At 41.0% G+C, this 21,644-nt stretch overlaps 1 protein-coding gene across 6 annotated transcripts in view; it reads left to right on the forward strand.

Annotated features, from left to right (window-relative positions):
* ADAM23 (ADAM metallopeptidase domain 23) overlaps window positions 1-21,644 on the forward strand; it is a 150,479-nt gene that overhangs the window by 105,748 nt on the left and 23,087 nt on the right. For 5 of the 6 annotated variants that reach the window (XM_058549688.1, XM_058549689.1, XM_058549687.1 and 2 more), the window contains exons 15-23: window positions 1,861-1,960; window positions 4,952-5,023; window positions 5,627-5,716; window positions 7,249-7,329; window positions 13,014-13,064; window positions 13,716-13,779; window positions 15,051-15,156; window positions 17,803-17,922; window positions 19,993-20,161. In XM_058549688.1, the coding sequence (XP_058405671.1) occupies window positions 1,861-1,960; window positions 4,952-5,023; window positions 5,627-5,716; window positions 7,249-7,329; window positions 13,014-13,064; window positions 13,716-13,779; window positions 15,051-15,156; window positions 17,803-17,922; window positions 19,993-20,161 (853 nt within the window). The remainder of the gene's footprint in view (window positions 1-1,860; window positions 1,961-4,951; window positions 5,024-5,626; window positions 5,717-7,248; window positions 7,330-13,013; window positions 13,065-13,715; window positions 13,780-15,050; window positions 15,157-17,802; window positions 17,923-19,992; window positions 20,162-21,644) is intronic. The other variant, XM_058549690.1, reaches the window with a different exon arrangement.

Here is a 21,644-nt window from a genome sequence, read left to right on the forward strand (position 1 = left end):
ACGACTTCTACTTCTATTAATCCTTAAAGGAGCACATTATTAAATGCTTCTAAGTTTAGTAGAGGCATTAATTTTTTAGTACACTTAGAATAAAAGCTGGTCATCAGTGAAAATCAATTCAGTCATCAGTTTCTATTTTAAAGAACTTGTAAATAGACGTGTAATAAAAATTTTACTATGCTGCTTATATAATCAATAAAGCTTTTTTTATAAGGCAGATTTATTGTGTCTACATTAGGTAGTTTTCTATGATGGACCGTGGGCATTTGCTCGCCCAGCTCCTCTCTTCTTTTGCGGATACTTTGGGAACTAGAGCAGCTGCCCCAGAGCTGCTGTTGCGTCGTGAACCGAGGCCTGGAAACACTGCCCTCTGTCCCAGGGCCCCTGCCCCATGGCAGCCGCTGCCCCGGGCTCCTGAGCTGAGCCCACTCCTGGTAGATGGGAGAGGTTTCTCACCCACATGCCGCTCCTTCCTTGGCCCAGGCCAGACATCTGCTCACCACACGCCATTTCTGGTCCTGCCCTGCCCCTCTGAGCCCCAGTTGCCAGAGGCCCTGACCTCCTTGTACAGAGCCCCTTCCTAATTCTTCCACCAGGAGGCCAGCTCGTGGGGATAAGAGCATGTGAGCTTGAGGGTTTGCAGAGTCAGCTGTTATGCCTGCTATGTTAGAAACACGTGTTTCTAAAAATGTAGTTTAATCGTGAAACTGTTGACTATCATGGCCCCCTTACTATTGTCCCATAGTTTGGTAACATTATGGCTTAAACAGGCTTTTTTGAGGATGCCTGTAGGAAGGTGACACCATTACAGTGTTGGTTCTAGAGGGAGCTGTCTTCTGTCTTCTAAACTCCCAATTTCTAAATGAAGTTTTGGACTGACTACCCACAGGATATAATAAAACTGTTTAAAGTTAATACATATTTTCTCAAGTACACATTTCCACATAGTTGTTGTGAGAGATCACTGTCACCACTGGCAGATTTTACCTACTTCCATATGCTGTGCTCATACATCAGGATACATAGAGCTAGATTACATCCCAGAATAAGTGGCCTGTCACTCTGAAATCAAGTCCTAGTACAAGTATGCCTAAGGAATCACTATGTATGATTCAGTGTAGCCTTGACCGTGTGTATGATATTCCTATCTGTACTGACTTAGAGATAATAATTCTATTAATTAAATCACGCAGAGGCTCATACTATATTCCTACTAAATCATGAATATTATCATATAGTATTTGAAGTTGAGAATAAGGAACTATTATTCACGGGAGCGTACCCTAATGCTGTTTTAATTGTGTGCATATATACAGTAAAAACATGTGTACATAGGTACATGTGTGTATGGTCTCACATCTCTCTAGGTTTCCTCGTTTGCCTGTATTGTGGCTCTGAAGCCTGCATTCAGCATCTTTCATAAACTGACCCTCACAACTCCGTCCTCCAAAATAGAATCTAGGAGCTTCCCGAGCTCCTTTCCTTCATGACAGAGGCAAAGAGTGCTTGCTTTTGCTGAGACGGAGCAAATAAAAATGACCACATTTTGAAATACAGCCTAGATGGAGAAGTTTCGTGAGGACCTTTTCAAAACTCTTTCACGCCCAAGCACGGGGGCCTCAACTGCTGAGGGAGTTGTGACCCAGCCCCCCAAATCTGTGGTTTCCTTTGAATTTCTATTTTTACAAACTCTAGCATGCATACTTATTTGGCAACTTGAACATAAGTGCCTTGTCAAAATTTGTGTAGAATCATCTGGACCCAGAGTGAACATTTTGTTCTAATTCAAGGGTTTTAATTTTTTTCTCTGATGGCTGCTTTTGCTAAATTATTTACATAACTGATTCTCTACTTTCTCAGGGTCTCTCACTCCCGAAAGTTCTCCAAGTGCAGCGTCTTGGAGTATAGAGACTTTCTACAGAGGGGGGGCGGCGCCTGTCTGTTCAACAGGCCAACAAAGGTTAGTAACGTAGAAACTGTAATTGTTTCTCTAATTTTTTATGATGGAACAGTGCTAAATATCAGATACTTGTCTTGGAAAGCAGGTTTCTTGTCTATCAGATTAATCCTTAGTCACAAGGGGCTTTATCGTGTTGCAGACTGAGTCCTCTTTCAATGCATGAAGCCCTAGTGTCACTGTTCCCAATCTCTGGTTTTCAGTGCTAGCTGCTCTCCCCACCCCCCTCGTAAAAACAAATAAAGAAATAATCCTTCAATTAAAATATCTTTGAAATGTTCACGTTTGGGTTTTCACCCTGCTGCTAAGAGTTAATGGGTTAGACTAACATATATTACTCTAACACATTTCTCTGACAAAAATTCTGTTTCCCCTTGACATTCTCTCTAGGGGCTTTTGTTTTTTTTGAGTGATCTATTCTGCCAGACAGGAAGCGTTAGTAATATCAGCTAGCCAGAAAATGGCCCCAGGTATTTATGGATCCCATAAATACAGAGATATATTTATAATATACAGTCTCTACCTGGAAAGGTCCCCATTGTCAATTACATTTCATCAAAATCCATATAGACAGTGTCACAATCCTTTATCCACAATTCCTTAATTCAAAAAGCTCTGAAAATTGGAAGTGTTTTTTATGAGTTTGCAGAAAACACATTGGACAATAAAACTTGTGCTGAACTAAAAATCTTTATTATCCCCCATTGTGTAAATATTCATAAGTCTCACTGCAGAAATATTAATGGGTTTGATTAAAGGGTGTGCACCAGGCCCTCAGGGTTGTTACGTAGGACAAGGTAAATGCATCGCACTTTTGTAAAATCCAGCAAAGCCAGAATTCCCAAACTCACCAGCTATAATGCTTTTGGATGAGGGACTGTGGACCTGAAGTGTTTGGAAATGAAGCTGCTCGACAAGCAAAAAGACAGGATCGATGCTAATTAGCACTCGGTAGAGAAATTCTAACATTGCACATTGCATATTTCCTTTTAAAATACTCCTTCATAGGTCAAATACAGTCCATTGCTATACAAAATGTTTAATACTCTGCAAATTGAGAAAGCAGTGAGATCGTCAGCCTTTTTTTTTTTTAAAGCCAGTGACTGATGTGGATAAGTGACAGAATAATTTATTCCTATCTCCGTAATTAAGTGATACTGCGGTAGTTAGGGGACGGTGGTTTGAAGCCTGCTGTCTGTATAAAATCTCAGTAAGGAAGAACAGGACTTTTAAAGGGACCTTGCATCATTCCGCTCAGCCACCTGCCTCTCATGGCGTTGGTCTCAGTGCAGCAGAGATCTGGAAGCTTCAGAGTGTTTAAATGGGTGGAATGAGTAATAATGAATTAAGGTGAGCTGCTGGCGTTTTTGAATTGCAATGTACATGGCTAATTTTACCTGCCTTGCAGCTCCCCAGGTGATTACAAGCATCTCACCTGAGGAAACAACGCTGAGTTGTTTGGAAAGCTTAAGATTTCTGGTGTGTGTATAAGGATCCATCATTAGATTTCTGAAATGCCTGTGAGAAAAAAGAAAATTATTCCAATAACTTGGAAACTAAATAAAAATAACTATACATCTTCGATTTTAAAAGTTAGTAAATAGGGAATTATTTCTTTTTAAACTAAATATTAGAATGATTAAGAAAAAGCCCCTGCAGATTCGAGTGGAATAGTTTTATATGTGTGCATCAAAGAACTGACTTTTTCCCAAGTGTTCTTGGTCGATGAATGTATGCATGCATGTTGTACGTGCTATTTTCACATTATCCGTGAGCATCTTCTCTGTGCTGTGGGAACCTTCCCAACTGCCGTGTTTCACGTCTGGTTCCTGATGGACCTGCCTCACAGTGGAAGGAGAGTCCTAGGATGAAAGCCAGCAGTTGGTTACATAGTTGGCCTGACGTGGAGTGCTAGTCCTGCTCCAGTCTGCCCTTCCTTTTTCCATGTTCTTCTGCCTCTGATCCAAATACCTCAGAGGTTAGGACTGTTAACTTACCCACTGGGCTCTCCCACGGGGACTCCCCCTCACGTATCCTGGAAACCTTCCTTGCTTTCCGTAATAGCTTTCCCTTCCTGGAAGGGGAAGGAGCATCCAGTCTTTCTCAGGTGGCCTCAGTGAAGGCAGCCCTTCCTGGGGTTGTGCGCCTGCGGGTGTGTTTGTTTCTTTCTCCCTCTCATGTTCACGGCTCTGAGCATTTGGGTTGGGATGTGCTCTTCCAGCCTTCACCCAGGTGAGAAACTTGCCCCAGTTGATGAGAAATAGAAATGTTTTTCATGAATAATCAATGCCTCAACAATCGGTCTATAATACAGTTTACCTGGCAAGCAAGTTCATAGTACCAGTGTGGTGGATTATTCTAGAAATCTGACTCTTCCATTGCTGCAGGAATGATTGAGAAATTTCTATACCTCTGTGTATACGTCTGCACATTTACTTAATATGCTTCGGACAGTGCAGATTTGTTTTCAATGAGAATGATGGGCGTGGATTTCCAGCAACATTTTTTTCTAAGTTTATTTGCATTTACTTGATTATATATTTCACATTTGCATTTACTTGATTATATATTTCACATTTGGCTGTCACTGAAGCTTTTTTATCTTTTTGACAGTTTTCGTCTTCTCAGCAAATTAGTTATCTGTGAGTCTCATTAGCAATGCATTTTAGCTCCATTAGCAAATTGAAGAGTGATCTGTTCCTCTTCACAGCTTCTCTCCATGCAAAGCAGCTCTAATGGTGGAGGTCATGCCTGGAGCCCACCACCGGAGAATCCTCCATGGAATATTCCCCCGTTTAAAATAGGTTTTCTAGAAGTGTTATTAGTAAGTGAACAGTGTTTCCCACCCACACATCACTTGTAAGTTGCAATAACCACAGATGCAGGAAGAAGATCACGTGATAGCTGATTATAGGGCCGTGTGTGTGGCCAATGGTGTGTTGATTTTCTGTGATAACTTGAAACGTGTTCCCTTTCTCTCCTAATCTCTTCCAGCTCTTCGAGCCCACAGAATGTGGGAATGGATACGTGGAAACTGGGGAGGAGTGTGACTGTGGCTTCCACGTGGTGGGTATGAGGGAGCGCGTCCACCTTCAGCACAGCTCCCACCCGAGCAAGCAGGAGCAGCAGGAGTGGGAAGCCTGCGCCGTCGTTCGCTGTGGCCCCGCTGCCTGTCCTTTTGATCTCTCTCATCAGAGCTTAATGTCAGCTCAGACACAGTAGAATTAATCATGTCCTATGGCCTTGTCTGAAAAAGCCTGATGGATTCTTGTAATCAAATTCCCTGCCTCTTAAAAGTTCACAGCTCATATTCATCGCAGACAAGTTTTACCAAATCATGACACATTCTTTCTTGATGTGTATTATTTTTGTCTTTATAAAACTAGATTGAGTATTAAGAATGTGGTAGAGCTCACCAACGGTGGGGTGCCTGCTAAGAAATAAGCGTGCTTTTTGGTAGAGAAGCCCTTTCATAGAAGAGAATACTTTGCTGAGAAATATGGCAGGAAGGAATCTATCATTGTTTAGAGCGGTTAATTCTTTCCTAAAATTTTTGCTTACTGTTGTATAAGTCTCTTTCTCTGCATTATGCATAAGTCGCACGTGTAGTGAATGTGGCATGACCAGTGGTGAGTCTCCTCTGTTACTCACGTGAAGTGTCCCCTCCAGGAATGCTACGGGCTGTGCTGCAAGAAGTGCTCTCTCTCCAATGGGGCCCACTGCAGCGACGGGCCCTGCTGTAACAATACCTCGTGTCTTGTGAGTTCTCTGACGCTTTCATCTTTCTTTTCATTGACACGTCAGCCAAATACTCAGTGTGTACATTGAGCATCTGTATAGCTTCTCACAAATTTGTTGGTTGACAGTGTGCGTATTAGCCTGGCAATTTTGTAGAATCAATAAATCTACCCAGTTTCTGTGGGTCACAACATTTGTCTTTACTGTGCTTGACTATCAACCATCCTATCCTCCAGTGCCTCCCTAAGCAAATATACCTATGTTCCTTCCAAAAGAAACACTGAGAATTGCCCTGCTAACACGAATGAAAACTAGATTAGACAGTTGAAAAGAAGAGGGACAATTCCTGTGGTCTTTTTGATAATATCACCTACTTATAACATTTTTCTTTAAAACTGACCTTAATTTATTTTAGACCCTGAGCGTGAAAGCTAGCACTTATATTTTCACATTTGGCTTTTTAAATCCCTTATACAGGCAAGAACGCCAGATGAGGAAGTAATGTATGCATGTATGTTTATATGTGTATATACACAGATTGTGTGTGTGGACACATAGTTACTTCCATCTGTAGAGACCTCCAGTTAATTTTTGAAAAGTCATTTTTTTTTTTTTGATAAGGAAGATTGGCCCTGAGCTAACATCTGTTACCATTCTTCCTCTTTTTGCTTGAGGAAGATTGTCGCTGAGCTAACACCTTTGCCAATCTTTCTCTATTTTGTATGTGGGACGCTGCCACAGCATGGCTTGATGAATGGTACGTAGGTCCGTACCCAGGATCCAAACCTGCGAACCCCGGGCCACCAAAGCGGAGCATGCAAACTTTACCACTACGCCACCGGGCTGGCCCTGAAAAGTCATTTTTTTAATCTTCCTTCTTCTCATCTATAAAACCTCTAATATACCTTATAACCATAAAATTATGTGATTTTATTGTTTTATTCAATACAAAGGGGTATTATGCATTATGGTATTGTAGAAGATTCGAGCTTAGTTTATACTTGCCTTTTGTCCCTTAACAGATTATAAATTTCTTGAAGGTAACAGGCTCTTTCCTTTGTCTTTTACCCACCCCCTTCCCAGACAAACAAAATGCCATGTACACAGTAGGCACTTATATGAATTTGTTGAAATTTGATTTGTATATTTAGCCCAAACAAGATTGATGTCCAAGCTGACAGGTAAATTAGTGAGGGTTGGGTGTGTGCATCAGTCTTCAGAGAGATCTTAAATGTTTTTATTTTAGTGCTTTGCTCCTTTGTCTTAAGCCACACCAGTGTTTCTTCTTTACAGAATTGCCATCACGTTGTTTTCCAAAAATAATACCCTGAGACAGTGGGTTTTGAAATCTGAACGTTTAATGCCTTGTTAACAGTTCATATTTACTGCAAAGAGTGTCTGGGCCTCGTGTCCATTCTGCAGCTGTCTTGCTAATTCGTAAGAAGAGTTTGGTGGTGGTTATGAGAGAGCATCAGGATTGTTGGTGAATATGAGAATGCTAACTCTCTGTGATGTTAATTAAGACTAGCTCCATATTGAATTTTGATTGGCAGTTTCAGCCACGAGGGTATGAATGTCGGGATGCCGTGAACGGGTGTGATATCACCGAATACTGTACTGGAGACTCTGGCCAGGTATGGCAATCTGAGTTTTAGGTAATGCATTTTACTTGCAAATACACATTTTAAGCATTCAATTTGGATTACATATGTGAATATGATTTTGTTCCTTTGTTTTTTATTTTACTTTGTTTTCTAGTAATTTCTAGCTGTCCACCATGCCTTTATTTTAGGAACATTTATTATGTTTTTTGGACCTAAGTCTCTTTTCTTCCAAATTTCCCCTTCATATTTAGTTTCCTTTTTATGGTTTACATCTGACTAATTGATTTTTCTTTCCTGGTCCCCACATCTAAAACAGTACATTCACACTAATGAAGCACTAATGTAGCGTTTTCAAACATTTTTAAGCCATAGAACCTTTTCTTTTAACAATATTTTGGATGGAAGCCCAGTGTAGAAGGCAGGGAACAGGTAGACTGCTCTGTTGAAGCAGGATTGGGAGCAGAAGTCCGCTTTTCTCAGCTCTGTCACCATCTCGCTCCACTCCTGTGGCCCTGGCTTCATGGCCCTTGTGCTTTGGCATGATTCTTCACATTAAAATTATTGTAACATTTAATTTAATTATATTAAAATTATTATAACATTATAATTAATGTTGCCTTCTAGCATTCCTTCCTTATGTAATTGTTATGTTCTTAAAAACTTATATCATGTTATTTTAAGTCTTTATTTGTTGTTCAAATGAACATTTGTTGGGCATCTACTGCTGTAAATGTTGGGATGGGGTGGGGAACAAGGCAGACAAGTCCTTGCTTTGATGGCACTTACGTTCTGCTGGGTGGAGAAAGGCAAATGAATGAACAGACCTCAGCTGGTGGTCAGTGCTGAGCATGAAATAAGGTGATGTGGAAAGAGGGATGGGGTGGGAGCTTTAGCAGGGGCGGTCAGGGGTGTTTTCCTGGAGGGGTTGGCATTTAAGTAGGAACACAAATAAGAAGGAGCTAGTCAGAAAACAGCGAGTACAGAAGTTAGCTTCTTCAGGAAATGGGATGGAAGTGGGGCAGGTGGGAGAACAGTGGAAACCGTTCAGAGAGAAAGTCGGGAACCAGGGTGGGGAGGGACTCCATAAGAATTTTGGATTTCTTTCTCTTATTTTCATTCTGACGTTACTTCAAAAGCATTTCGCATACTATTACAGTTTTTATAAACATGGTTTTCATGACTTCGTGAGTCTGTCACGTGGATTTATCAGTTCACTTCTATATCCAGTGGTGGATATTTAGATTGTTGGCAGTTTTCTGTTATTATAATTAATAAGGCAGTGAACATCTCTGTGCATTTTTAAGAGTGTTTCCTGTTCGGGGTTAGTTCCCAGGAGTGGAGAACCTATTTCAGGTATGGTGGTCTCCAAGGGGCTCTAGATATATAGAGTACAGTTGGAGGCCAAAATATCATTTTTATTATTGAAAATGGCAACTTGAAAGCCACAGCTTAGTGTGAGGGCTAAGTGGGCCTCGGTGGCGCCCCAGATTCTGGCTGTAGCAACAGGTTCTTGAGAGAGCTGGGTCTGGAGTGACCTTTCCCTGCAGAGGCCAGCCCTCGCCTGGACAGTAGAGAGAGTATGATTTATGTGAGTCGACAAGAGAAGAATGGCAGAACTGAGCCAGAATGCCGAGTTACTCTTCCCAAGTTTATCAATCAAACAGTCAGTCAGCCGATCAGTCACTCTGCCTGCCTGGGGAAGAAGTGGGTACAGGGACCGAGAGAGCTAGAGTTACACTGAGTGCCCTTCACTGGAAGGAAACATGAGGAGAGGGAAAGAAAGGTTCCTAACTAAGTTTTTGGAAAGTTCTTGATATATATTATCTGAGGCTCCATTCAAATGGATCCTTTTAAGAACGTCGATGCAAATAATCAACAATCAATCTATAGGTAAGAAAGATAGAATGATATTTATTTAGCCAATGCTGAGGACCAGCCCGGAAGTGCTGTCTCCATCAAAGAAGCACTCTTGAGAAGCGTGGTGTACAGCATGGTTATACACTGTTTCAGGACAAAGAACGTACATCCAGCATGACAGGAATACAATTATTTTCCCCAAAGTCACAAGGAGACGTTTTGCTGTAGTTTAGCACATACACAGCAGGTCAACTTGACCTTGGTTCTCTGGGAAGAAAAGCTTGTCTTCAGAGAAGTACTGGTGTCTGCATCAGAGAGAGGGAGACGTTCATCCTTGTCTTTAAAGAATGCGTTCTTTGCTTTGGGAAAATGTTTGAAGCAAATGTACAGTGCATGTTCTCTGGGCCTTAAGTCAGGCTGCTCTGGGAAAAACAAGTTTTAGGCCAAATCACGGTTAAACCAGAATGGCTTCCCTATATACATCAATATTTGAAAACTTCTTCTTCTTATTATTATTTTCATCAAGGATATGGTAGTGAAATACATTCAGGCTATTCTTTTGTGATTTTTATATATACCTGTTTCTCATATTTAAATATGTAAATGGTTTCTTTGCAGTTTTGCAGTCATCTAGAGGCGGAGTGTAGATTGTGGTTGCTGTGATTTATGACAAGTGTACTCACATCCCTGATATACTGTTTCACTGAGTTATATTTTTAGTTTTATAGAATAATACTATTTTTGTATCCATCATATGTGGTTTTGGTTCTGTATATTCAGCTCGTTGAGAAGTATAGTTTTCCCATTTCAACCTTTAACTGCTGAATTGCCATAGAATTTACTGGAAATAAAGCTTTTATAATGAGGGCTCTATGTTCAACCTAATATTCTATTGTCTAAATTTAAAAAAATGTTCTTTTTATCTCGTGTCTAAGGTGAAAATTGTATTGGTAAAGTAATTTCTCAGTGGCATATTAGAATATCGTGTTCTTTTTGTAATAATTTCCTTGTATGACCAGAATGAACCTGAAATAGATCACTGGAGTATAGGGAATTAAAAACTCCTCAAGTCTTCTGCTCTGTAAGAGGCAGTGAATTTTGAATTTAATTGATACTAATAGCAATTAAGAAAGTGGGCTCTCTGAGAATCTCTGCGTCTCTAAGAATCCGTACCATTGGCAACATTATAACGTTATCTCTTTTATCTCATGGTATGTTTCTGCTTAATTTTCATATTAGCGTTTACTGATGCCTCTGAGCTACTTTTTAAATTCACAATTTATAACAGAAGAAACAATACTTGTGCAGCTGAGAGAAATCCTTGGCAAACAATACTGGATGATGTAATCAAGATATTTTTGACAGATGTGGGAATGGTTTTCTGTTAGCACTATGAAATATGTCATCTAAGCGGGTAGGATAACACCATCTAAAGTAAGCACATTGGACTGCTTTTGCACGGTTGAAGCCTGCCTCGGTCAGGTGACCCTCTGTGCACCGCGTCTGTGGATGGGGCTGCAATGGCATTTAGAGACCAAACCCGGAGCTCTACTCACAGGCAGAATCAAGTGCACAGGTTTATGGTTCTTCTGCTTTAAGTGTCTCCAGAGAGTATAAGACATCTGATAACTTCCCTTGTTAAACATTTTAGTGATAAGCAACTGGCTTTTATTAGCCTAAACAAAAATAAATTGATTAGAAATCTTGCATGTAGCTATGACAGTTTATAATAAGGGCTTTTTTTTTCGTTAGTAAAGAATCCTACAAGTTTTTTCCTATTGAAACACCACAAAAGTCAAATATGACAAATTAATTTCAGACCCGGGACATGCCTGTTCTATAGCAACACTGCTTTTGCATTTTTGTTCCGTGTCGTTGTATTCGTCTTGGAGTAAGTGAATAGTTAATGTTAGTTGGTTAATGAGATAATGGTTGTGTTTCGAGTGGATTTGGGTGGGTGAAAGAGGCCACATGGATCTCTATTGTTGTGTAGTGGGCCCAGCATGCTGGGTCTTAGTGCTGATAATTCATCCTTTGAGTAGGCACCATCAGGTTGAGTGAAAAGCTGTGGTGGATGAGAGCTTATGAGAGTCAGTTATTGTTCAGAGAGATGTAGAACCAAGGCATCTCATCTCAGAGTGCTCCTTAGTAAGGTGCTGCTGCTTAGCAATTCTAAATTAGTTCTGTTATCTCTCTGTAGTGAACTAGATAAACAGCTTGATATGTGCAGAATAGAATAACTTAATTGTACCTCTATGGGTCGCTTGTTCATTTTCTCAGTCAGCCAGTAGGAATTAAGCACCTACTCAATAACTGAGCCCAGTTTTGTTCTAGGTGCTGGGGAGCAGCAGGGAACAAAACATGAAATCCTTGCCTGCATGGAGCTCGCATTAGGGTGGGAACAATGGGCAAATGAGTAAAACCTGTGAACCCTCAGCTGGTGATAAGTGCCATGGAGATGAAAGAAACAGGGAAGGGGAGCAGAGTGTGCCAGCGTGGGAGGGATTGTGGTTTTCCAGAGCACGGTGAGAAAAGGCTTCTCTGAGGTGCTGATGTGTGAGCAAAGCCCTAAAGAAGCGGAGAGAGCAGGCCATGTGCGACCTAGGGGAGAGCAGGGCCAGAGGCCGTGGGTGGCACATGCCTGGCACGTTTCCGTAGAGTCGGATCGGTCGTGGCGGAGTAGGACTGCAGACAGAGAGACGATGGGCTGGTGGACGGCGTAGGAGCAGAGCATGTTGAACTTTGAAGGCCAGTGAGGAAGGTGGGAAGCCACGGAGCAGACGAGTGACAAGATCTGGTCTGCGTCTTTAAAGGGACACTGGGGCACTGTGTGGACTAGAAGGAGACCAGGCTGGAGGCAGGGGAATCAGGCGGGGGCTGTCACGTGATCCAGGTGAGTGCAGGTGGAGGGTTGGACCAGGCGTTGGCAGTGGAGGGGGAGAAGGTGTTCAGATCGTGGTCATATTTTGAAGATAGAGCTAACAGGCTGTGTTGACAGACTGGGAGGAGAGTGTGAGAGAAAGAGAGAAACAGGGCGACTCCATAGTCTGGGGGTTGAACAGGGTGAACTGTGATTTACTGGGAAGGTGAAGACTGAGGGACCTCGGTGCATATCGCTGTGTTTCTTACTCACTTGCCACACCTGTGTGTTTTGTTTCCTTTTCATGTTTGCTTTGAACCCTGTAGCAGAGCCTTGACTTGAACTTTTTTTTTAACTCTCTTAAATGTGGTCAATGAAATGCACAGAGAGAAAAAATTTTAATTTATTCAGGGTAATTTTGGGGGAAAATGAAGTGTACTGTACAAAGACCTGGAGAAAGAAATGACCGTCATACCACGATTGTTCTAGTGACGAGTCTGTGGTTTGAGTGGTCGGAAGTGTGGTGGAGATGCGGCACCTACCCTGAGCTGAGAGGCAGGCGTTTCTTCTTCTTCAGTAAGGTGACCTGTGGGTGAGCGTCATGGTGTCGACACAGATGTGACGTTTGCGCAGAGCCGAGCGAGGTCTTGTCGGTTAGCTCAGTGTGCCCACTCCTCCGCAACACGCTGATTCACCCCCTCACTGTCCGTTTTGTCCCTTCTACTTTTGACTCTGTCAGCACGTGAGTGTAAGTTACTACTCTAGTCCACCTCAGGGAAAACAGAGAAACACAAAAAGCATCCATTGCCAGGGCCTGACTTATTTATTTTTACCAATAATGGGAGAATTAATTTGGATAACCTCCTTAAGGAGTTACTCATGTCTTTCTAAACTTTCCTAATTATAGATTCACCACGCTTGCATTTTTATACGTTGTGCACATAATCTGAAATTGCCTAAAGTGCTGCACACTAACTAAAAAGACTCTATTTTTCAGTGCCCACCAAATCTTCATAAGCAAGATGGATATGCATGCAACCAGAATCAGGTACGCTGGGCTGTACGTTTTCAATGTAATTTTAAAAGGATTAGTTTGCGAGTTTTTTCTTCTCTTTGATAAATGTAATTTTGAAGGGAAATTGAACTCAAACAACAGTAAATTATTGCAGTCGTCTTCTAATTTGGAGTTGCTTCATGTCACACTAAATACTAAATATATCTGGTGACAAATTGTCCAGATTGAGGGCAAGGAAAAAATGTAATGGCTGAAGGATTAGGAATCTGATTTATTGAGTTGTGACCATTTTTCAATAATTTCAGCCTGTCATGGGAAAATATGACGATTTGTTATAACATGGGGTGTATTTTTTTCTGAAGCCATGTTATATCTAACCATTCACACACAAAAGAAGCTAAAAATCATTTTGGTATCACCCAAAGAAATGTACCAGTTTTTGTTTTCAAAAATTTTAAATTTTATGTAGTTTGGCTTTAAAGAGCTGCTGTATAAGGTCTGTTCTGAGTTCTAGATTTTAGCTGTTATTCTTAAGATATTTGTGATTCTTATTTTCACTGTGCAAATATTAGAGTGTGGAGTGAAAAAAAAATTATGTAAAACAACGAAGAAGAGACCTTGAGTAAAAACTGGGGGGACATGGAAGTGGCTCCGTGTGCCTCATCCCGTGTGTCCCGTCCCCAGGGCCGCTGCTACAACGGCGAGTGCAAGACCCGGGACAACCAGTGCCAATACATCTGGGGAGCAAGTAGGTGCATCTTCCTGCTGGGCGGGCACATGCAGGTTTCTCTTAATCTTACTCTTCTTGGTCAGTCTCGTGAAAGAGATGTACGGCTCGGAGTGATGCTTAAAAAAAAAACTAGCAGAGGGTGAGAATAAAGAGACCTGTGGATCTTTGTCAGAAAACCACAGAAAACAACGGTCAGGTTGGGGACTGGTCATCAGAACCGAACAGTGTCATTGAGGGACTGTGGCTGTAAGAGAAGGGTGTGACGTCCACGTGCAAAGATGGGGTTGGGTGCAGTGGTCATGGCCGTTGCCTAGCCACTTGCCTGACTGACTTTGTGCGTTGCACGTACCATTTCTCCCTCACGTCAGCTTTCTGCTCTTTTACCCCAAGGAGAGTACCAGACTTATTTTCAAATTCTGTCATTTATTATGTCATTTTGAAGAGAAGAAAGGCAAGGACTTCCTGAGGTGCAGAAAGATGGAGGTTCTGGTACATGGTTGTGATTCTCCGTTATTCCCTACACGTTAACACACATCTTCTCTTCCTGACATCCGCAGTGCCTCTCCAGTGAACTCCAGTTCATGAGGGCCAGACCAGAAGGAAAGAAGTGGGTCTGTCTTGCTGGCTGAGGCTGGGTCACTGCCAAAGGAAAAGGAAGCCCACAAAAGGAGAATAGAGCCCCTGCACGAGTGATTTCAGTGTTTGTCAAAAATTTAACTGAAAGATTGACTTTCATTGCTTCCATTTTGATAGAGGAAAGATGATAGAGGCATATTTGTCTTTTAAAAGGTGTAAATATCGAAACCCCAGTGCTGACATAGAATCTCAGTGGGCCGAGACTTTATAATATCTCCCAGTATTAATATAAAGCAGGACTAAGAATGTGTGTTAGTTTTCCGTGTGTCTCTTCTCTAATTCCTGCTGATGGTCATTCCTACCTCCCACCCTCAAAACCACCAACAAGAACTGGGAATACATTTATTCCTCAAGTTAAAAACAGTGGTGTGTTGGAACTTCTTGTATTAACTTGCAAGAGCCAATTGTTAAATTTTCAGGGATTTTAGAAGCCAATTGGCATCACATTGATAGCCTGAAATTAGCCACGTATTACACCATGGAGATCTACATCATGGTGTTTACACCATGGAAATTGGTAAATGCTACAGATCAGGAATTTTTTCTCTTTTTCTGGAGAACCAGTTGTTAAACATTGATGCGCACACTATTCGCTGGTTACAGATAACAAAGAGAACTAAAATAGATTTTCTTCTCTTGCTCATCTCCTAAAGAGGCGTCGAGTTCTGACAAGTTCTGCTATGAAAAGCTGAATACTGAAGGCACGGAGAAGGGGAACTGCGGGAAGGATGGAGATCGATGGGTCCAGTGCAGCAAACAGTGAGTGGTCAGCTTCGGGGTCACGAGGAGAGGACTTGGAAGCCCTGATGCAACCCGAAATGAGCACAAAATAAATTGTTACTCATTTTTTATAAATGTTCGACTATTTAAAATTTAAAATATTCATTCAAAAAATACACTAGTTTATCTAGAGACAAATCGCCGTGGACTAAACTGTTTCTGTAAAATTCAGAAGATTTCTCGCATGCTATATTTTACTTGATGCTTGTTTTAGATACTCTGCCAAGGTATTATAAATTAATATTAGGTTTTAATTTTCTACTTTTGCTAGAAGATGAGGCCTTTGAATGTACTAGGATACACAGAGATTTTCAAGCAAAATATATAGACTGTATGTATTTTGGGGACCGTTCAAAGTGAAATAATGTATATTTTTTATCATTTCACGAGTGCAACAACATTTGATTTAGTTAAACATCTGATGTCTATATCAAAGATTTTTTTCTTTCTAAAAAGCATCTAGTTGGTGCGTATTGGAGACATCTTTACTCAGGAAATGAGATTTTTCAAAGCACCTTGATGATTATTTTTCCTTGATTGGTTGAGGAAAGTTAAAATTGTGACTTAATAGTTTATAAAGGTTAACTCAGTGGCTCGGATCTGTGGGACCATTAAGTTACAGGACAAAGCTCCTCCGTTTTCCTTCCATAGCAATGAGGATTCTTCTCTCAATTTTGAAGCAGATCAAGGACTTAAGGGAAGTTTTATCTCTCTAGTTAGTCTTTACGAAAGTTCACAATTCCGTGTAGTCTTTGATGGTGGATGAGGCCTCAGGAGGCAACAAATCTTTGACCATAATTTCTTTAAAATTAAACCAAAACAATAGAACAGAACTCCCCATCTGATGTCTCAGGAGTGAGGTACAGATGTTCTGAGATGTTCCGTCCTTGGGGTGCCAAGGAGTAGGAGGACGTGAGGCCTGAAGTCATCAGAATCCACAGGTGGGCACCTCTGGGTTTGATTAGCTTCCTTCATTAACTCAGTGTCCTAGACAAACCTGGTCATTTCTTGGTGTCTTTGTGACTGCAGAAAGTTTGGGAGGCTGTGGATCAGGGCGTTGTAAAGATAGCTGTTGAATATCTGGTAGCAGAATCTCCAACCACCAATGAGTTAAAGAAAATCAAGGTATGGTTTTTGAAACTTTTGAAACTTGTAAAATATAATATACAAACAGAAAAACGAATAATACACAAACATACATTTTGCCGAATAATTAGGAGGTGAACAACCATGTGACCCCTCCCTGGATGAAGAAGCAGAGCGTTGCAGTGTCCCAGGAAGCGTGTCCTTCCCGCACGGTGCTCCCCACTCTCTCCCGGAGCTCATGCCATCCCGACTTCTATGGCAGCCATTTCCTGCTTTTCTTTAGAGTTTTACTGCCTAACGTTTCATCCCTAAACAATATATTTTGCCTAAAGTTTGGGTAATTTTATATAAAAGGAATCCTACTTCATGTATTATTTTATATTTTGCTTCTTGAGTTCAGCGTTTATGGTGTGTGCAGTTGTCTGTTCATTTATAGTGTACATTTGGTTCATTTTAATTCATATTCATAGACCACAGTTTATTTCTCTATCCTATGTCAATGGACATTTAGATTGCTGCCATATTGGGCTATTAGGGACCATGCTGCTGTGAACGTTCATGTACCTATAACTCAGTGCACATTTGTACACTTTCTTCTAAGCCCTGTACCTAGGAGAAGAATTGCTAAGTCATAGGGGATGTATATTTTCAGTGCCACCAGATGATGTCACAATGTTTCCTAAAATGAGTGCACTAGTAAACCCTACCTTTGATGATATGTGTATGAGAATTTTGTTGTTCCACGTTCTCATCACCACTTGGTATTATCAGGCATTTTACTTCTGTGTATTCTGGCGGCCGTGAATTGCTATATTATTGTGTTTTAATTTGCATTTCCTTGATTACAAATAGAATTTTGTACATTTTCATGCATTTGTTGGACACGGATTTCCTTTTTTGTGATGTGTCACTTCAATTCTTTGCCTATTTCTTTAGGCATTCATTGTTTACTTAATGAATAGACTGGAGGTAGGTGCCCTCATAGTGGGTGTGACATTTAACGGCGTCCTAGAGGGCCCAGATCGTTTCTGCCCCTCTGCTCTGTAGTGCTTAGCATTTTGAGTATCCTTATGCTATGAACTTGCGATTGCAAAAACCCCACATTCAAAGGCAGGAAGTTGAGGAAGGAGCAAAAGGTCTTCCTGTTGGGCTCTAACCTTCTTTCCAGAAAGGAGATTCTCCCCAGCAACCCCCTCACTGGCTTTTCCTCACATCTCAACACCCAGGGGCCTCTTTTAGCTCTAGGAGGGTGGAAAGGAGGGATGGCTAGGAAAGGGAGAGTAGGGCACGGGGGTGCCATGACCCGCTCAGACACCAGTCAGGATCCATCTCTCAGGGCCGGGCACATTGTGCCACAAACAAAACTGTGATTCTGCTGACGAGGAAGGAGGGGTCGGAGCCAACCAACAATATCTGAACAAATGTGTTTGTTTAGAAAGAAAGAGAATGTTTTCAGTTTTTGACTGTATATGGACTGAATAGTTTTGATTTTTTGAGTTTGATTCCTCCTGTTTTGTTCTTTTTTTTTGGCTTGTTCAGTGACGTGTTCTGTGGATTTTTGCTCTGTACCAATCTTACTCGAGCTCCACGTATCGGCCAACTTCAGGGTGAGATCATCCCAACGTCCTTCTACCACCAAGGCCGGGTGATTGACTGCAGGTAACGGAGTCAATGTTGGAAAACCTAATGAATTATGAGAATTACAAATTTAGACAAATCAAGGGAAATGTTTCTATTTCTCACAGACAAATATTGACTTAGATTTTATTTTTCCTTTCATGTTAAGAGTCATGTAAAAAACAAAATTGTATATTGATTTGCAAATTACATTTGCTCAAAAATTGTGCCAGTTATTAGTTGTGAGGCATTCCTTGTAATTATAATCTTAAGAGTAGAATGATGTTATCCATTTTGACCCATGATTAAAGTTTTGAGCATTGGAATATGTCGCTATTTGACCACTGTGTCTGTTTTACTTTTTATGACCAAAAATAAAGCATTTAAGCTATACATTATGTAGCGTGTGTCTAGTTTAGAAGATGATTTAATAAACTCAATCACATATAGAAAATACTGATCAAAATATTATTTATTGTTGTAGGCAAACATTTGATATCCAATTATCTGTGAGTACAAGGCACAGAAGGTGTGAGGCTTATTTTTTAAGCCCTGGAGTCATAGTATATTCCAAATAAGTATTGTTCCCCTAAAGTACAGTCCTGTGCCCTCCACCTAATGACATTTCGGTCAACAGGGACCACATATAAGAGGGTGGTCCCGTAAGATTAGCACCATGTAGCCTAGGTGTGTAGTAGGCTGTACCATCTAGGTTTGTGTGAGTGCACTCTGTGATGTTCGTGCAATGATGGAATCACCTAACGAAGCGTTTCTCAGAATGTGTCCCATCGTTAAGCGACATGTGACTGTAGTCATGATTCTAAGATGCTATTCTCACATTCAAATGGTACTGTCATTGCTCAAAACGCTTTTGGGATTCCCCCTACAGAGTCACCTTCAAGGTATGCAAATCTTTGTCTTAGTATTCGTAGTATACCCAGAATAGCAAACCTTTATCTTATGTGAGTGAATGTAGGATTTGGAAATATCCAAAAGTAATTTTGAACAAAATTTAGTAAATTAATTGGATAACCAAATTGGGTAACACTGTCTTGGTGAAACGGTTGCTGACTTTCTGTCTTTTAAATGGCTCTGAAGGTGATTCTAACAGGGTCTTAGGCAATAGGATCCTTCCTGGAGTAACTTGGTCATCTTCAAGTCTAGTTACTTTAATGCACACAAGCTTCCTTTGAATGTGTAAGTTTTCACATGTCTTTAGATACAACAACCTTGTTAAATTATATTGTTATATTCTAAACTAGTATATTTGTAAAATATTTAGCAAGATACTCTATTAGTATTTATAGCATGGACTATTATTCAAATTCACGTTGTCTCTAACTTTGAAATTTTAGAAGTAAATATCAATAGAGAGGAACCAGATTATTATTATTTTTGTGTGTGTGTGAGGAAGATCTGCCCTGAGCTAACATCTGCCAATCCTCCTCTTTTTTTGCTGAGGAAGACTGGCCCTCGGCTAACATCCATGCCCATCTTCCTCCACTTTATATGGGACGCCACCACAGCATGGCTTGCCAAGCAGTGCGTCGGTGCGCGCCCGGGATCCAAATTGGCGAACCCCGGGCTGCCGCAGCAGAGCATGCGCACCTAACCGCTTGCGCCACCGGGCCGGCCCCACCAGATTATTTTTTTTAATCATGAATAATCCAATCCTCTACAGTAATAATAATAATAAAATTATTTTTTTTTTTTTGCTGTTTTTGCTCAACATCGCCTTTTTGTCCCATGACCCATCTGGAAGCCTTGGAGAGCTAATGATACGATTGCTTCCCTTGTTCTTATACAAACACCTCTCCCCTAGTCTTTACATTGGTCTTGAAAACAAATGAAGATTTAGAACACAATTTGTGCAAATGACATTTTTTTCTGATGATGGGCAGTGTAATAATGATAATAAATGGTAGTTTCTTTTATCATGCTCTTTTATTAGGGGGAGGTAGGGGAGGGGGAAGAGAAAAGTGGAGAAACACTAGGAGGAATCCATGTCCACTAACAGCCTCCTGTGTTTCTTGAAGAGCAAGCCTCGTTCATGTTGACATTATATTTCTAAACGTGGTGCTAATGACTGTGTGGATATCTTTCTCCTTTTAGCGGTGCTCATGTGGTTTTAGATGATGATACAGATGTGGGCTATGTGGAAGATGGAACGCCATGTGGCCCATCTATGATGTGTTTAGATCGGAAGTGCCTACAGATTCAGGCCCTAAATATGAGCAGCTGCCCGCTCGATTCCAAGGGTAAAGTCTGTTCAGGCCACGGGGTAAGTAGGCATCAGTGTTCTAGTTCAAACCTTCGTTGTCTGACATCCTCAAAGTTCACAGTGGTTAGACTTCCAGCTCACCATTCTCCTGCGGCTGTTGCCAATGTCTAGGCACTGGCTGATTATTTTCTTACTGCCTTTATCTGCTAAGAATAATATCCGTATGTGTTAATATAGTTTTATTTTCGTTGTTTCTTTTATCACTGGCTATTTGTACTCACCACATTCTCTAGATATAACTTGGCATCTAAGTAGTTGGAAGAAAATTGATATTGTTTCTAAAGGAGCTGTAGACCTCAGTGACTACTTTGTACCATTCAAAATAACTTAACATCCACTCAGTAATTCCCTTTCAGCTACTCAGCATGCATGCTGAGTATCTATGTGTGCAAGATCATACTAGACTAGAGGTTGGATCGCGGATAGAATTCACATGTTTAAAGTTGTCCACATGTTCTCATGCTTGGACCATTGCCGGCCAAAGAGAAAATGCTCTTTCTACTCACACCTGCGTGTCTCTTTAATTCTCTGAACATAGTGTTTGGGCAAACACTTCCTGGCAAAGCTAGGCAAACCTGGCAAACCTTAATATTTAAAAACAAATTTTAATAATTATTTAAATTGGGCTTAGTATAAGAAAGATGTTTCAAAATTTATACAGACTTTAAAAATGGAAAAAAAGAGACAGAAAGAAACTGAGAGTGATAATATAAAAGGACGATGCTGGAATGAAGGTAAAAATAACCCAAAATGTAGATATCTAGGCAGTGATATGGAATAGAACAGGGTAGAAATGCCTAAGAAGCCCACCCCCAATGACTATTGATAGTTTCGGGTTTGGTCGGAACCGTGGGCTCACGGGGGAGGTGCATAGCCTGGTGATCAAGAGCACGGATTTGGGGCTAGAGGGAATCCTGGGTTTGAGTCCTGGCTCTGCTTCTTGCTGTCCGTGTGACTTCAGGCCAGTCGCTTAACCTCTGTCAGCCATCAGGGTGCCAGCATCAGGCTTAAATGAGATGCTGTACAGGAAGCACTTAGCATAGGTACCAGCACAGAGTGAGTGCTCAATGCTAAGTGGAAGCACCGGGTGGACCTCTCAGTTATTTCACTTATTGCTCTGAAAGCATGATGAAACTTAACACATAAAAGAATCCTTAATTCTCTACTGCTCCTCTCTACTACTCATTTTTTCATCTTGTTAAAAAAAGGTCAAATTCAGCCTTGTTAATCATAATCATGGTATTACAATATTTAGATTAAAAAGCGTTTCATATCAGTAAGCTTAAATTTGGTTTTATCATCTCTGATGATCTGTCTCGGAATGTCTTTCTCAGGCAGATAAGGCTATAAACACCTGTCTCTAGTTTGCAGATGGGTATTTATTTCATCTAAATTACAAGTCCATTCCAGCACGCTGCTCAATTCCTGGAGGAAGTGAGGAGACAAAGGTCACTGGAGAGGGTCCTCGGCCTGGCTGGCCCAG

The sequence above is a fragment of the Diceros bicornis genome, chromosome 10 (genome assembly GCF_020826845.1).
Source record: "Diceros bicornis minor isolate mBicDic1 chromosome 10, mDicBic1.mat.cur, whole genome shotgun sequence".
Lineage (NCBI taxonomy): Eukaryota > Metazoa > Chordata > Mammalia > Perissodactyla > Rhinocerotidae > Diceros > Diceros bicornis.